The sequence below is a fragment of the Loxodonta africana genome, chromosome 2 (genome assembly GCF_030014295.1).
Source record: "Loxodonta africana isolate mLoxAfr1 chromosome 2, mLoxAfr1.hap2, whole genome shotgun sequence".
Classification (NCBI taxonomy): domain Eukaryota; kingdom Metazoa; phylum Chordata; class Mammalia; order Proboscidea; family Elephantidae; genus Loxodonta; species Loxodonta africana.
The window spans coordinates 154,514,502-154,531,898 of NC_087343.1; the positions used below are offsets into that span (position 1 = coordinate 154,514,502).

At 47.2% G+C, this 17,397-nt stretch overlaps 2 protein-coding genes across 2 annotated transcripts in view; both read right to left on the reverse strand.

Annotated features, from left to right (window-relative positions):
* The window catches only part of DIAPH1 (diaphanous related formin 1), a 111,144-nt gene extending 107,208 nt beyond the window's left edge, over positions 1 to 3,936 (reverse strand). Inside the window, exon 1 of the mRNA XM_064277435.1 lies at positions 3,777 to 3,936. Within this exon, the coding sequence (XP_064133505.1) occupies positions 3,777 to 3,893 (117 nt within the window). The 5' untranslated portion in view covers positions 3,894 to 3,936. The remainder of the gene's footprint in view (positions 1 to 3,776) is intronic.
* Positions 3,937 to 5,857: 1,921 nt separating this feature from the next.
* Positions 5,858 to 17,380, reverse strand: HDAC3 (histone deacetylase 3). The gene is made up of 15 exons (XM_003404568.4): positions 17,275 to 17,380; positions 17,077 to 17,159; positions 15,363 to 15,505; positions 12,195 to 12,276; positions 12,029 to 12,085; positions 11,852 to 11,907; positions 11,337 to 11,470; positions 10,766 to 10,846; positions 10,346 to 10,419; positions 10,147 to 10,211; positions 8,856 to 8,945; positions 8,658 to 8,716; positions 8,346 to 8,425; positions 7,877 to 8,034; positions 5,858 to 6,609 (listed from the first exon to the last, which is right to left on the reverse strand). Exons 1-15 carry the CDS (start codon positions 17,327 to 17,329, stop codon positions 6,540 to 6,542), a joined length of 1,287 nt encoding a protein of 428 aa, XP_003404616.2. The 5' UTR covers positions 17,330 to 17,380; the 3' UTR covers positions 5,858 to 6,539.
* Between the last annotated feature and the right edge of the window lie 17 nt (positions 17,381 to 17,397).

Consider the following 17,397-nt stretch of genomic DNA (forward strand, 5'->3'; position numbering starts at 1 on the left):
TAAAGATGTAGCTGGGCAGTTATGTGATATAATTTGACAGTTGTGTAACGATGTAGTCATTCTCCATGATGTTATCTGATGTGATCAGCCAATCAGTTGTAAGGGGTGTTTCCTTGAGGGTGTGACCTGCATCCAATATGAAAATAGGCATTCTGGCAAAAAGCTCACTCGCTTGCTCTGGATCCTATATCCGGCTTGTCATCATCTGGCCTCTGGTTCTTGGGACTTGAGCCAGTGGCCTGCCATCTTACTGGTCGATCTTGGGATTCATAGGCCTTCACGGCCTGTGAGCCAGTGGCCTGCCATCTGATCTGCCGATTTTGAGTTTGTCAGCCCCTGCAACTATGTGAGTCAGAAGAAGCCACCAGCCTGACGCCTGACCCACAGACTTGGGACTTGCCAGGCTCTACAACCACATGAGCTACTTCCTTGAGATAAAGCTGTGTGTGCATGTGTGTATACTTCACTGGTTTTGCTTCTCTAGAGAACCCAGCTTAAGACACTACCTTTCCTAATACCTGCTTAAAATTCTGCCTGGCATCCTTCACCTTTGACAGCTCTCATTTTGGACAGAGGTTTACAACTAAACATCTATACTCTCACTATCACTTTGCTTTTAGGGGGGCAGGAAACTGCAACATGGTAATAATTCAGCATAGGCATACAAAATCAAACAAAAAATTTTTAATTATATATCATCTATTCTTTCTAATCCCACACTAAAATTCAGGCTTTACAAAGTTATGCTCCTAGCTGAATCAGGTAGCAAGATTCTCTCTTAGAATGTATCAACTTCTTGATTGTATGAGAAGACATGGAATCTATTCAATGCAGGAATATTCTACAGCTTCCTAACATCCTGGTTATACTTAACCCTGACATATTTCAGAAATCAGTCTATTTAACATCTACATTTGTCATGGCAGAAAAGTCAGATAACACTCCAAATTCTGTTCATTTAGGGTCCTCTTATTTTCCGTCATCTTAAGAGTTTCTGAAAGGAAATGGAATGATCCTGGAGAAGGAACATGCTCAAGGTCCAGTGGAAAAACAGATTCATGAAGAATCCAGGGAGATTACCAAGCAGCCTGGCTTCAATCACTTGTGTTAGTATCTCTCAAACAATCACATATTTTAAAAGAGGATACCCAACCACTTTTTAAACTTAGATTCCATCTTCTTTCCCCACAAGATGCCTCTGAGGCTGAGACCAGATATTAGGCAATCTTGTGAGCTCTGTGTAGTCATCAGTTGATCTGTACTTAGAACCTGCATCAACTCAGAAGGATATGTAGCAGCTAAAGGATTAGTAACCCCTCAGAAGCAAACAAATAACCAACAAGCACACTTAGTCCAAACCAGTGTAGGTTTATAAAGTCCACTCTAATGGAGTTCCAGAGGACACAAACTCTAGAAAAGGTGGAGTAGGCGAAACAGCTTTGAGTTCAGTTTTAGCTTGTAGTTCAAGAAAATTAAGCCATTGGTAACAAAACCACACCAGTACTCTCACCCACTCCACCCACCCACATATACATACACACAGACACAAAGAAAAGTAGACTGCAAAGCTCCTCCTAGTCTTCCATTTCCACAGAGTTCTCATAAAAAGCAATGAGGAAGATGGAATATTCTGTTGCCTTCAGGTAGGTTACACTTGGCAATAAAGGAGTTAAGCATCACTACTTTCCAGGAAAACTTCTAACCCTCTAGCTACTAATGTAATTCTCCCCACTACCCGGACTACTTATTTTCAAAAGTTCAGTAGGTTAAGGGTTAAAACCAACACCTCATAAAGAAAAAGAGAACTTGGTTCTGCTCCACCGGCCCTAAAGCAAATATCAACAACACTGAGCCAAATCTACTTAGCATATACAAGATTGCACTGACATTCCAAAAACAGGTGAAAAGGAGTTTCCGCAGGTATCTCGCCTTACAGCACCAGACATTTAGTAAGTTTCACTAATTTTTGAAACACACAAGTGCTAACTAAAACAAAAGCACATTTAAAATTTTACTAAGGACTTGAAAAATATTTACAAGTCACAGAGGTCACTATAAATCAGCAGGAATAGCTGGACTTCGGGTTAGGAAGGTCAAAGAATACCATGGAAACAAAATCAAAACAAAAAGATACAGAAGTAGAAGGAATATGGGCCCTAGAAATTGTTTTAGAAGGGAAGCTTTCTAACAAGCGAGTCAATTTTTATCCTAAAGAAACACAGGGAAATGCTGCTTTACAAGGAGGTCACTATTATTAACCCTACACTTCTGGAAAAAAATATGTTCATCGAATAAAAACAGGCAGTTACCAACAGCCTGTAAGTCAATGCCAAGGCCAGTCCAGGAGCACCTGATCTTGCTAGAAATAGGTAGGAAGAAATGAGTCACTATTTTAATTCTGTTTAGTATTCTCCACATCTCAACCCTCTAGGTCACAAAGCAAGAATTTCTTCCAGTTTTCCTCACTATCAGTTTTCTTTCCAAACTTGTGGAGTTGGGTCAGAACGCTGGGGAAGGGAGGGCGGGGATGAGCTGAAAGAGTGATAAGCCATTTGCTCAGGAGAAAGAGATACTGGGGTGGGATGTGATCACCTGGAGAGAAGACTAAATAACTACAGTTACAACTAGCAAATGATTATTAAGATCCAAGGCTCTTTCCCTCTCTTGGACAATACCTCACATCTTTCAAAGCTTTTATAAAGAGCAGACAAATGGCTCCCTGGAGAGAAGAGTAAAAAAGATTTAATGAGAGTAAAACGTTGAAAGATGATAAGGTTACATGAATATCACCAATATTCCTTCAGACTAGACTGGAAGTAATTGGCACCTGAGGAAAGCTACACTCTTCGACAGACAGGAAAAGAGATGTCGACAGCCCTGGGGCACAGGAGGTGGCAGAAGAAGAGTTCAGGAGATGGTTATCACCAGAAAGGCACAGAAAGCAATTCAACTACTCACAAACTTCTTGGACTTTTGCAGTCTAACTTCCTCCCCCATGGAAGAGGTTTATCATCGTCCTAAATCAAGGGCAAAATCGCCACAGAAGTTCTAACCCCCTTAAAAGTAATAAGCAACAGGGCAAAGAGACAGGTTCTTTGGATGGAGAAACACTTGGAAGGAAAAGAACGTCATGCCGGAATCGGCAGAGGACCTGGGCAGAGGACCTGTAATCACAAGGACAAACGCCCAAGGGAGGAGGGAAGACAGGGCCCAAGTCAGGTAACATTCCTGAGGGGAAGGATTATCAGGTGGCACCGGGCTGAGCGCCCAGATGGGGGACTGGGCGGGAGGAAAGTTAGCAGGTGAAAGGGATCAATCATGGGGAAGGAAGTGACCTTTTGGAGAAGGAAATAAGAGAACACCAAAAAGGGGGGGAGGGTAATAAGAGAAAATAAACCCAGAAAAGCACAGGGGGTCAAGATAGAGAAGGCGTGTTCGGGTGATAGAGGAAGAAGAAAGGAAGTGAGACTGGGAGGGCAGAGATGGGGCTGTGCGCTGGGGCTATCGGGGCGGGAGGGCAGAATGTGCCGACTGGGGACTGAAGAAGCCCCGAGGCTGCCGGGGCAACAGCCGGGTGGGACTTCGGGGCTTCCCAAGGTCCTGAACGGGGAGGACGTCGGGCTCTGAAGCTGAGGACCGAGCGAAACCAAGAAGGAAGGCGCGGGGGCGGCTCCCGAGAGACGGGAGGGCGCCCCTGGGGTCGGCTGCGGGGATCTTGGGGTCTTAAGAACGGCTACGCTGTCGGGTAGAGGGAGTAGGGTGGGAGGGACACTCACAAATTTCTTGGATTTGCCGCCGTCGCCGCCCGCCGCTGGCAGCTCGTCCGGGCTCCGGCCCTTCTTCTTCTCCCGGGTCCCACGGCCGGGCCCTAGGCCCCCGCCGGGGGGCTCCATGTCCCGGTTCGCGCTGGTTGATGACCCCCGCGCCTACGCTGCTCCCGCCCGGCCGCTCCGCGCCCGCCGCCGCCGCCGCCGCCGCCGCCGCCGCCACCACCGCCGCCGCCACCCAGTAGCTCTTTAGCCCGCCGCCGCGCCCCGCCTCATTAGCATGCCGGGCTGCGCGCGCCTCATGAATATACAACGACGACGCCTCGCTCCCGCCCGCCTGCCCCACTTCCGCCCGAACCCGCAGCCCCTACCAATGGCAGAAGGGAGGGGGGTGGAGGGGAGCAGCTACCTGCCCGGCGGGCCTAACCATTCGGACCCACGTGGGGGGGGGTTGGCGAGCGGGCGGTACAGCAATCTCTGGCCGTAGCGGGTAGCCGCGCCCCCTGGCGGATAGAGAGGCGCGGCGCAGGCCTCCCCGGTACCACGCAGCGCCCACGTGGCTGTCAAGCCTGGACCTGCTCATACTTCACACCAGGATATTAATATCTGAACCAAAAACGCCGCATACTGACTGTTACCCTGGCAGAAGATTTAGTGCCAAACTTTCTGGGATAATAGTTTTTATATGTGCAGTACCCATGAAGCACATTAAAAAAAAAAAAGTGACAGTTACCGTTTATTGAGTTATGTGCCAAAGGGCTTGGTCCAGAAGTGCTAGACTCTGAAGCAGATTAGCTCTGGAGTTAGGTTGCCTCGTTTTGAACCTCAAGTTTGGTACCTTCTAGTTCTGTTTCTAATTTGAAGAAACAGTTATTGCAAACATTGGCCTACACAATAATAGTTAGCACTTACTGTGCATTTGCTGTGTGCCAGGCATGGTGCAAAACCCTCTGCAATCCTCACCATCACATGTGGTTCTACTAGACTCCCCAGTTTACAGATAGGAAAGGGACTTGCCTAAGACCAAACCCAGCCCATTGCCATTGAGTCAATTCCAACTCATAGCAACCCTGAAGGACAGAGTAGAACTGCCCCATAGGGCTTCCAAGCCTGTAAACCTTTACAGAAGTGAAGTGACTTGCCTAAGTACACATAATTAATAATAATTAAAAAAAAAAATTAAATCCGGGTTAGTCTGACTGCCAAATTGTTTAACCAGGACTCCCCACTGACATAAACCAAACATGAGTAAAGGTGAGTGTTCTCCAAGAGTGTGTCCTTTGTTCCTCCAGCATGACTTTCTCTTCCAGCAGTTTCATCTACTCTCCCACCTACCTCTACTTGTGTAAAAAGTACCTGACCCCTAGTAAATTCTCACAGTATGGACTGAATTATCTTGACCACACCTGGCAAAAGATTTCAAGTGTACATCGATGGAGGGCAAAGTCAGTAGTACCCCCAAGTGTTCAGTCCAGGCCCTGGTATACAGGAGGGACCCTGTCAAACTGGCTGGCTTCTAAATCTGGCCTTCATCTCTTCTGTTCCAGACCTTCTAATTATCTGATAGAAAGTTGTATCGACCTGTACAGCCCATACTTCAAACTCAACTTCTCCAAAACAAAGTTCAAAAGCTACTTATTTTCTAAGCTAGGGTGTTGTGAAACAGACAAGATCAAAGGAGAGAAGGAGTGACCTGTCTGTTGTTCTTCCTTCTTGTACCACTGTCTGTATCTGCTACAACATTTATCAACTTCATATGAATTTCTAACTCCCCCTTACTGGACTGTAAACTCCCCCAGGGAAGGGTCCACATTTGTGGCTACTACAGTATCTAGGATTGTTCTTCACATAGACTGTTAAGACAATGAGTAACTACTTGTCAGGCATTGTGCTATGCACTTGACATGTTTCATATCAATGTATCTTCACCAACTAGCATTGTTATTCCCAACACCCAGGTTCAAAACTGTAGTCACCTCCTACTCCTCTTGAACTAGTAACCAGAGCGCTCTATTACTAACTCCCTGTATGTGAAGAAGATCACCCATGTCACACGTGTAGAACACCTGCACAGGGCCCAACGCTGAGTAAGTGCTGAATGGATGTTAATTATGATTTTTATTATATGCATCATCACCCCCATTTCCCCTTCCCTTCATACACAGACAACTAGCAAGAATAAAGAGTATTCCCAGAAAGGCAAAAGGTACAAAAAATACCAACTTGATTTATTGGATAAAAACAGTGGTAAAATGGATGTAAAGCCAAAAAAGGACATTTTCATATCCTCTCCCCACTCAAAGCCACGCTTCCCTCTGATGTTAGGGGCTAGAGCCCTCGGAAAAGCTCTCTCTCTCTCTCTCTTCACCTGCCCTGGAAGCAAGGTCTGCAGCAAAACCCAGGAGAGGAGGAAGCCGAGGCAACCTCAGTCCTGCCTATGCCTTCAGTCCTAAAAGTCTGTGATCGGAGGGAAGCAGGGAAGAAGTAAGGGGGCCAGAGAGGCTGAGGACTGGCCTCTAGGGCCCACTGCTCAAAATGACCCAGGGCAGCGTCCTTGCCCCCCTCCCCTCCCTAACAGGCACCACTGTCAGGCCTTGGGAGGGAAAGGAAAGGGGATAATTGGTTCTAGAACCAGATTTGGTCTCCAAACCCTGCCCCAGAGTTGGTAAGCCTGGTGGGTAACCAGTCCAGGACTGTGGAGCCACACCTTCTCCCTCTGCCCAACCAAGAGGTGAAAAGGAATTCCTTGGGACAGAGCATTCCCAGCCACCCTTAAATTTCCACGTCGCTTTCCTTGTCGTTGTCATGGTCTCCGTCATAGAACTCACTGGGTGCCTCCGGCCTGCAAAGCAAAGGGAGAGATGTCAGTGTCCCAATTTCCAAGTTCCAATCTCCTTCCCTAGAAGCACTCTCTCTGGAGCCATTCTCAGCCCTCTCTGACAGGGAACCACTCCTCCTCCTACTGGTAGAGGCTCACTGCTATCCGTTGATCCATCCATGTGCTCAATAATCATTTCCTGAGGAAGCTACTCTGAGCCAGACACTGTCATAGGCCTTAGCAATACAGCAGAAAATAAGCCAGACAAGGTTTCTATCTACTCTCAAAAAGCTTACCTAATAAACCAAAGTGACCAATAACTAACAAAGGAAATAAATAAATACGATAATTTCAGATGGTGGAAAATACTATGAATAAAGTGAAATAAAGTGACATGACTGTGATGGCAGGAAAAGGATGAAATTTCAGCCAGGATAAGGAAGCTTTTTCTAAGAAGGCAGGTCCTGAAGTCTGAGAAAGAACAGACCAGGGCATGAGAGAGCAGCACAGGGGCAGTGACCTGGAAGGAATGAGTAAAATGCTGCAGACTTTGGAAGGTAATTTGGCAACAAATATAAAAATATTTAGCAAGCACAGCCTTTAACCTAATCCAACCCACTGAAGTACTCAAAGAAGTATGCAAAGATATCTGTATAACAGGGTTCATGGCCACATTCTTTATAATAGTGAAAAAATGGAAAATAATCAAAACGTCCATCAGTGGCAATCGGTGAGATTCTACTATGTCCACACAATGGAATATTATACAGCTGTAAAATAAGGAAGCAGACCTATATATACTGACATGGAAAGATACGTTGTTTTGTTTAAAAGAAAAAAGCCAGCGTTAAGTTTTACAGCAATATATATTCTAATTGTATTTAAGACAAAAACAAAAACACACAAACAACAAACTCTGAGACTGAATGTGTATGTGTTTATATGCATAGTTAGAATAGTACACTTGTAATCTATATAAAAAAGACCATCTGAAAAAATATAAATCAAACTATTAACACAGGTTATTTCTGTAGAATGAATTTGAGATTGCGTGAAAACAAACTTAACCTATTTTGGTGCTGTTCGAAATTTGTACAACGAATATGCATTACTTTTGTAATAATTAAAAACATGGGAAAGAAAAAAGAGTAGGGGGGTTCTAGTAGACCAAGAAGTAGGCACATTAAAGGAGGAGAGCCAGGAACAATTAAATTGAGCTGATTTACTTTTCCCCCTAAGCCCGCCCCACCAGCCTACTGTAACCCTCTGCTCTCAGGTCCTGGCCCCAGACCTGCTGTAGCTCTCCTCAGGACCCCTCTCCTCTGCATCAGCCTCATCAGTCCTGTCATAGGTCAGGAGGTCTGAGGGCACATCATGAATCTGGACACTAGGCGCGTGGTTCAGCATCTTCAGGTTCTCAAAGATTGTCTGACGGATCTGGTCCAGATACTGGTTGGGGATGAGAGATAGTGCTTGAGCAGTTCCCAGTGATTCCCAGGGCATCCACCCATCTAGACATCTGTCACCCCTACTGCCCTAGTTTTAATCCCAATGGGTATCTCTAGTTCAGGTCCCCTAGCTTACAACTGTCCCTCCTCCCAGCCCCGACTGCTTCTACTTTAATCTAGGCTGCCTCCTAGCTGATAACAGTGACAGTGATAGTGACAGAACTTCCACCTCTTCTGTTTTCTCCTACTTCCACATCCTGAACCCCTCCTGGGCTCCCCCACTGTTGCACTCAGCTTCTCCGAGCTTCTGACCTGGCGTGAGTTCTGATTCTCGATGCGAGTGCTGACGTCCGGATGGAGTGTAAAGTCTGGGGCAAAGTACTCGAAGTATTCTTGGGTTGAAGAGGTCAGGGAGAGAGTATGGCTCAGAATGAGAGAAGAAAGGTCCAGGTAGGGCTCAAGAATCCCCAGTCTCTTTCTTTCCCATCCAGACCCCCATTTTTTCACTGCACTGAGCCCAGGGGTTTAGTCTGTAGAGCTCTGAACGGGTCCAATTTCCCATTTGCCTAGGGTCTTGTGAAAACAGGTTTATTACTTGTGGGGGTATCCTGGGGTGGTTCTTACCACTATAGGGAAGCTCCTCACTAATGGCTTCCTCTACCAGCAGTGATGTCTCGTAAGTCCTGAAAGCAACCGGGAGGTGGGTGGGGGGCAGGCTGAGCAAGTAGGCTGAAGTGCCCAACAGGCTAGCTCTCAGGGAGCCCCTCACGCACACTGGACGCTGCTGGAGCGGGAAGGAGAAAACTCAGTGAAGGTACTCACCAGCAGCGCGCAACATTTCGCACAGTATAGCCACCACCACCTAGCACCAGTAGAGGGATATTGAAGCTCTTGACATATTCAACACATTCCCTGTTAAAAGGAACCAGAGGAATGAGAGGACGGCGTTATCCAAAGCCAAAGTATACATCCTAGGTATTGCCTGGAAAGAGGCACGGGGAGCCTTCTCAGGAGTGAGGAATGTTCTGTATCTCAATCTGGGTGCCAAAATTTAATGAATTATACTCTTAAGATTTGTGTACTTCACTGTACCTCTGTTGTAGCTCAATAAAAAGTTTAATATAAGTGCACCTTCGTCCAGCTCAACACTCTCTGTGGCACCCCACCTGTTAATCAAGTATCCTCATGAACGCACCACTAAGTCTTGTCAGTTACAGCCTCCAAAATAAAATGCAAACCATCTACTTCTCTCCAACCCCACAAACCACACCTTAGCACCAGCACCACATCTCCAGCCCAGACAATGCCAATAGTTTCCTAACTGGTCTCTCCACTTCCACTCCTGTTCCCCTCCCGCCAAGCCTTTCTCCGTTCAGCAGCCGGAGCAATCACTTTAAAACACAATTTGGATCATGTCACCTCCCAGCTTAAAATTCATCAACGGTTTCCCAACATATCTAGTGTATGATTCCAACTCCTTACTGGGGCCTATAGACCCTACACAATCTCACCACGGCTGGCTCTTTGGATCTTCTCTCAAGCCACCTCCAGCTGGCTCTGTTTTCCTGCCTGGCTGGTTTTACTTCCATCTCCTCCACTACACCCACTCTTCCCCGCCTGGGACAGATTTCCCTCTGTTTCTCTTAACTTCCTACTTCTTAGCACCCAGGCCTCAGCTCCAATTTCACCTCCTCAGGAAATCCTTTCGATCAGACTACCTAAAGTAGGTTCCCATTGTTATCCTGTGTCTTAGCTTTCCATTTTTTTTCCCCTTCACAGGATTGATAAAAATCTAATTATTTTGTTTGCTTACTTATTTTGTCTGTTTCCTATACTAAAATGTAAACTCCACGGGAGGGGAGACCTCGTCTGCTTGTTTCCCGATTGTATCTCCGTCTTTGAAACATGACAGTTATTTCATAAAATGCTATCATGAATGAATGGCTAGCTAGGGTACGCTGTTCCAGGTGACATTTCTGGTTCAAGAACAATTCGTAGCTATTTTTAATTCCCAGGAAGAGGTGAGGTCCATTCCCCAACCACCACCCATTCCATGTATTGGGTTCCCAGACTGCTTGAAAACCTGCGGGAATGGAAGGAGGTTAAGTCTCACCCATGTCCTCGGATGCTAAGGTTAAAGCAGCCCAATCGATCACAGCCCAGAGAGTCAGCTCCACACTGCAAAAAGCGAAACCCCAGACAGCTGCAATGAGGTAAGTGATCAAAGCGCCACAAATCCAGAGCATCTTCTTTTCCCCCTCCACCCCCCAACCCCAGGCAGAGCTGTTACAAGGGGGAAATGACAGTATTACCTGGAGCACAATGCACGTGGGTTGGTAGAAGTCCACTACTTGGTTGATAACCGGCTGGAAAAGATGCTTGTAACCTGGGAGAGGGCCAAAGATGGGCACCTGGCACCCCAAGGAGATGGGGGGACAGGGAACAAAAGGAAAAAGGGGGTTGAGAGAGCATAGCCCAGGAAACCATTGGTTCTGAACTTCTGGTGGGGGTCCCAAACCCCTCTGAGTGACTGATAAAAGCTAGTGACCCTTATCCCAGGAAAATGCACATACACACAATACGTTGCATACAATTTCCAGGGGGTTCATGGGCCCCTCAGAAGGCCATTCATCCTTAAGGACACCTGGCCCAACAGTAGACGATACCAGGCAGAAGTTATTTTAAGGAGAGAAAGAAGGGGCAGTGAGCAGGGAAAAGTCTGCAGCACTTACTCTGGTCATCGATGCCATCCCGCAGGGGCACATTGAGACAGTAGTAGCGACCGCTTTCTGCCCCAACTTCATACATGTCACCTACAGGGAAGTAGGGGGGACAGGGGCTGGAAGCCATGCACAGAGGGCACCCACAACCCAGCTGCTTCGACTGCAACCTATACTCTGAGGGCCTCTCACTACATCTACATACTTCCACAGACTCCCTAGAGCCACTAAGTCTCTTCCAGCTAACATTCATTCAACAAATATTTTTCTGAGGACCTACTACGGCACTGGGAAACAGAACTAATTAATGAAATCCCAACAAGCTTATATTCTTGAAGGTGGAGGCAATGGGGAGGGATACTGTAAACAAAACACAACAATAAATACAAGTAGTGCTTTGTGAGAAACAAACAGGGTGATTTGACAGAAAAATGGGGGAGGGAGGTGATTACTTTAACTGGGGTAGTCTGGGAAGGCTTCTCTGAGGAGGTGACATCTGGGCTGAGATCTGAAGGCTGAGAAGGAGGCAGTCATGGTAAAAAGCTTAAGGTTGCAAAGGGGAGAGTAATTTCTATTCCCATACCTGTACCGGGGAAGAAGTAATTTCCGTATTTGTGGAAGGACACCGTCATGACCCGGTCAGTGAGGTAGAAGGCTTCCTGAACTCCATCACCATGGTGGATGTCAATATCAATGTAGAGCACCCGAGGGTGGTACCTGAGGTGAAGGCGAGCCAGAGTCTGAGGCAGGGGTGAGCTCCGGGGAGAAAAACCAGCCAACACACTCATTCTAAACATGGGATCTGGAATTATGAAGAGTCTGCTTCTACCTAAGTCACCTGAAACTTAATCCCACCAGTTCCCTAAGGGCAACCCTGGGGCTCCAGCCTGGAGGCAAGGACAGGAGAGAGATGTGCAGAGAAGGCTGAAATGTGAGTAGGCGGCCAGGAATCTGCAGCAGAGCAGAGGAAAAGGCAGCTGAGGAAAGCATCAAGAGCTTAGGAGAAGCTCGTGAGGTCAGAGCAGAGTCTGAGGAACTGCTTCAGCCAAGAGTCTCATAACCACCCCCTCCCGCCCCATCTCTTCCTGGGTTACTTACTTGAGCAGTTCCAGAATCCCAATTACAATGTCGTTGACATAGCAGAAGCCCGAGGCCTATGGCAAGGCAGTGGTCTTACAAAGAGGGGAACAATTCGTCCACCCAGATGTCCCCCTCTGTCATCCTGACCACCTACCCTACGGTGGCCATTGTCTCCCCCATCACCTCTTCACTCACCTCAAACTTCTTGGCATGATGTAGACCACCAGCCCAGTTAATGGCAATATCACAGATCTGAAAGGCAAATACCCAACTCACAGTCCTCCTCAGCCCACCTCTAAAGCTGGGAGTCCAGGGTCAGAGCTAAGGGGAGATGGGGAACAGGACTCCGGGTTATGGTCACCTTGTTGTTCAGTTGGGTTGCTCCTTGCAGAGATGCGCCTGTGTAACGGGAGCAGAACTCAAAGAGCCCGGGAAACACTGGGCTGTAGGGGAGAGGAGCCAGTTGGAACCCTCCTGCATTTGTCTGGCCCCTTCCTAAACCTTTTTCTCACCCAATCCCCTCCAATTTCCATTCTTCAATAACTCTGTCTTCTCCCTCCTACACTCCTAAACTATTTGCAAATTTATAAAACAAATATTTGAGACCAAAGCATGTACCAAGCCCAGTGACTTAAGTGGTACCAAACATACATTTAGAGAATTAGAAGGTATAAACAGCCCTGGTGGCACAACAGTTAAACGCTCAGCTGCTAATTGAAAGGTTGGCTGTTTGAACCCACCCAGAACCTCCACTGAGAAACACCTGACAATCTACTCCTGTAGAGATTACAGCCTAGAAAACCCTACGAGGCAGTTCTACTCTTAACAACAGCTGTAAAGCATTTAGAATAGTGCCTGACAGACAGTAGGTGTTACTTAGGTATCATAGGTTAGTAGTGGTAATAGCATGTTAGTATTATTGTTTTGAAATCCAAAGATAAATACCAGAAGAAATAGCTACAGAAGCTGAAAGTAGCTTCCACTAGAGACAGGGATCTATGGGTGGAAGGGATGGGTCTGGGACTGCTCTTTTTTTTTTTTTTCCATTAAAAGCCTTGTAGTACAATTTAGCTTTTTATACGAGATTACTTTGAAAACGATCAAAACAAATTAAAAGGAAGGAAAACTGGTGATTCTCATCTGAAGACCAGATAAACACAACTGGAACTTCAGTTTAAGAGTCTGCCGAATGCAGCATCTACAGGACCCCAGCTGCGGCCTGAGGGCTGACTCCATTCCCAGACCTATAAAGTGAACTCGGATATATCCACAACAAAAAACAAAACAAGAAACTTCCCAAGACAGCATGTGACTGAACACCAAAGGAGCAGAGCAGCGTCTGCAGAAGGACAGAGCTCTGTGGGATGGTGTGGTCAAGAAAGGCTTCGTGGAGGTGGTATGAAGGCTGGGAAGGCCTTGGGGAAGCTGAATGGAGAACAAAGGGCATCCAGGAAGGTATCCTGGGCAGCAGGATAGGGATAAGTTTGGGAAGGTAATCAATGCCAGCCTAAAGAGTTGGCCTCTATCCTCCAGCCCAGGCTGCTTCCATTGGTTAGGATCTTCCAGGAAAACAGATTAGCGTAGTGGTTTAAAAACATGGGCTCTGGATCTGAATCCTGCCATCTCCACTGATCGGTTATGTGACTTGGGGTAAGTTACCTAAATTTTCCCAAACCTCAGTTTACTCATGCGTAACACTGGAAAAAGGACGATTACATCACAGGGCTGGCATGAGAATTAAGTGGCTGTACCAGCACCCCTCAGCTCAGTACCTAGCAGAGTAAGCACTCAACAAATGGGAGCTGTTGAAGGAAACTCTACAGGACCAACAACCCGGCTTCTTCAAGAAATAAATTCAAGACAGAGAGGAGGAAAGCTACAGGTTAAAAGTCTTAGCAGATATGTCAATCAAGAACAAAGAGAGAACTTTGTTTAGATCCTGATTTAAACAAATCTACTGGGGAAAAAAAAAATTAGGAGACAACTGGGGAAATTTGAATACTAACTGCATGTGTGATGTTAAGGAATTATTCATTTTTTAGGTGTGATGATGATATGGTGGTTACAACTTTTTAAAAAACATCATTTGAAGACACATAATAAAATATTTATGGATGAAAGGATGTGACATCTAGAATTTGCTTAAAAATAATCTAACCTGAGGAGGTATAGACAAAAAAAGATTGTCCATGTGTTCATAATTGTTAAAGATAAATAGTGCAGTGAACCCCCTATATCAGGGGGTTCACTGCACTATTCTTTCAGAAATGTTTGAAATTTTCCCTAAATTTCAAAATATAAAAAATAAAAGTAAGTGGTAGCTGTCATGGCTATTGTTTTTTCATGGATGCATACCAGCATACAAGCAAGGATCATGTCCATTCTTCTCCCATAGCACCTAACCTTGAGTCTTCTATAAATGTACCAGTTCACTGTAAACCTGATCATGTCAAATCACCCCCCCGGGCCCCACTTTTAAAAACACTTTAGCTGCTTCCCTCTACATAACAAAACAAAACAACCATTGCCATGGATTGACTCTGACTCATAGTGACCCTATAGAATGGAATAGAACTGGCCCATTGGGTTCCCAAGGCTGTAATCTTTACAGAACCAGACTGCCACATCTTTCTCCCTCAGAACAGCTGGTGGGTTTGAACCACAGGCAGCCGAGTGCTTAACCACTGCACCACGAGGGCCCCTCTCTACTTAATCCAAAAAACCCGTTGCCGTCGAGTCGATTCCGACTCATAGCAACCCTATAGGACAGAGTAGAACTGCCCCATAGTGTTTTCAAGGAGCGCCTGGTGGATTCGAACCACTGACCTCTGGTTACAGCCACAGCTCTTAACCACTATGCCACCAGGGTTTGCATGATAGGGCTGCTTAAAAGGTCAGGCCACGCCTGTCTCTTTTAACCTCAATTCAGATCACTCTCCTCTTCATATTCAGCACTCGGCCTTTTTTCTGTTCCTCAAATGAGTCATACTCTATCCTACCAGAGACCATTAACACATATAGTCCCTGCTGCCCACCATATGCTCTCTCCCCCTCCAGCCACCCAACCCCCTTTCACCTAATCACTTCCTGCTCTTTCTGCAGATGTCAGTTCAATCCTCTCTTTACTCCCTCTAGGAAGTCTTCCCTGACCAGCCTCCTACTAAACTAGATTATTCTCCCAACTACACACTTTCACAGTCTGTCATGTACCCCTTCCTTCATAGGACTTGGCACAACCACAATATTAAATTTATGTATAGATTAGATGATTGCCTTCCCACTAGACTGCAAGCTCCACGATCGTTTATTCCCACCTCCAAGCTTTTTTCATTTTTGTTCATCACTTAGCACCAGATCTGGTCTATAGCAAATGATCAATAACTATTTGCTGAATAAACAAATGAGAAAGTGGTGATTCACTGATACGTAAGCCCTCTTCTTAGCTTTCCAGTGCTGTTGCCACAAGATCTCGCGCAAGAATTCCCCCTTTTGAAGTGCCGAGCATCAAAATTCCCAGTCCTCTCCTCACCAGTCATCACCCACATTGAAGGCATTAAGGCTCTTGGTGAAGCCTTGCATATTGGTGGGGCTGACTCTCTGCAGGAAGTCGATGTAGTCCTCGGAGTGGAAGCGGCACATGTCGTGCTGGGAAGCCTGGTATGGCTTGAAAACCTCGGGATGGAGACACAAGATGAACCCAGGCAGGGTCATGCCCACTCACGGGGCTGAGACCACTCACACTGAACCCAACCCTGGCAATTGTTCAAGTCCGCACGCAGCAGTCACCACACCACACGCAATGGACATCACATCACAACACACCAATCCTTGTTATTCTGTGAGGCAAAGGTCACTCTGCGCCTGAAGAAAACAGGCTCTGATGAGCCAAGTGGGTTATTATGATCGAGCCCCCTGAAGATCACCGGGCTTCCTGCCTCATTCCCACCTCCAGCCCAGGGCTGCTGGGCCCTCCCTCTAGAGCTCTAACATCTTCCAGGTAGAAAGAAGAGACGAGGAGAAGGGATGGGAAATGAGGGTAAACCCCACAGTCAGGTACAGTGGTCCAGCCCCTCCCCCACCTTTAAGGCCACAGCACTACCCACATACTAAGATGCTAGGGATGAAGACATCAGGTCTTCAAACCAGCCCCACCCCACCATACCCCTAAGCCAAGGGCCGGTCCACCTGAGGCCAAGGGGTGGCTGACCTGAAGTGAAAAAGTAACCCCCATTAAGTCAGAGAACACCATCCTCTACACTCTGGTGAAGGAGGGAGGTTGCTCCTGGTGTCTTCTATCCAGCTATCCCCTCCCTTCTCCCATTCTAGAGTCAAAGACCACCTTCTAATTAAAACCCAAAGGACTAAACCAGAGATTTAGTATATTTTGGGTAGCTCACATGCCCCTTTGGAAACTGGGCAAGAACAGTGCAGTTTTTCTCTCTCTAGAAAATGCACACAGGTATATATAGGCAAATGATTTCAGGGAATTCATTGACTCGTGCATTAACATCACTTCAGTCTTTTCTATGACCAATCCACTTGACTGTGCCTCAGCACAAGCAGCGGACACTCATTCATATTGTTGGCCAATTCCCCTCACAACGCATAAGGGTTAGGCCTGTTATACCGCCAAATCACAGCTATAAATTACAAGCTGGGGGCAGCGTGTGTGATGTCTGGGAGATGAAGGTTTGAGTAGCAGCGTTCTAGGTTAGAAAGGAGATACCCAGGATGTCTCCTGTCTCCCTCCATACACGCATACACATTTACACCCAAGGCTGGTGGGCCCTCCCTCGAGAGCTCTAACATCTTCCAGGAAGAAACAGGACATGAGGAGAAAAGGTGGGAAATGAGGGTAAACCCCACAGTCAGGTACAGTGGTCCAGCCCCTCCCCCACCCTTAAGGCCACAGCACTACCCACACACTAAGACGCTAGGGATGAAAACATGAGGTCTTCAACCCACCCCCACCCCACCATACCCCTAGGTCAAGGGCTGGTCCACTTGGGGCCAAAGGGTGGCTGACCTTAAGTGAAAAAAGTAACTCCCGTTAAGTCAGAGAACACCATCCTCAACACGTTGGAGGGAGGTTTCTTCTCATGCCTTCTGTCCAGCTACGCCGCCCCCCGCCCCGCTCCTGTTTTCGTATGCAGATCGCACCTGGTGCATTCAGTCCAGCCCACCTAGCCCTAAGACCACAGCTCGCCCCACCCCTAACACATGGCAGAGGCAGCGGGACTTACGATCATCTTCTTATAGAGACCGTAGTGCAGAACCAGACTATGGGTCAATGCCAGGCGATGAGGCTTCATAGGATGTCCAGCCCCTGGGCAATGGGGGTGGGGAGAAGAGAGTTCGTCAGTGTCCACCCCCGGAGTTGCAGCCCCTGCCTCGAAACCTCTGCGCCCTGAAACCCCTCGCACACAACCCTGATCTCTCACCATAGTGGAAGTTGCCCACGTCCGGGTCGTAGAAATAGGCCACGGTCTTGGCCATGGTGACCGCGGGACCAGGCCCCGCGCCTCCGCCGCCCGCCCGGCCGCCAGCCCCGCCCCCGGCCGTGC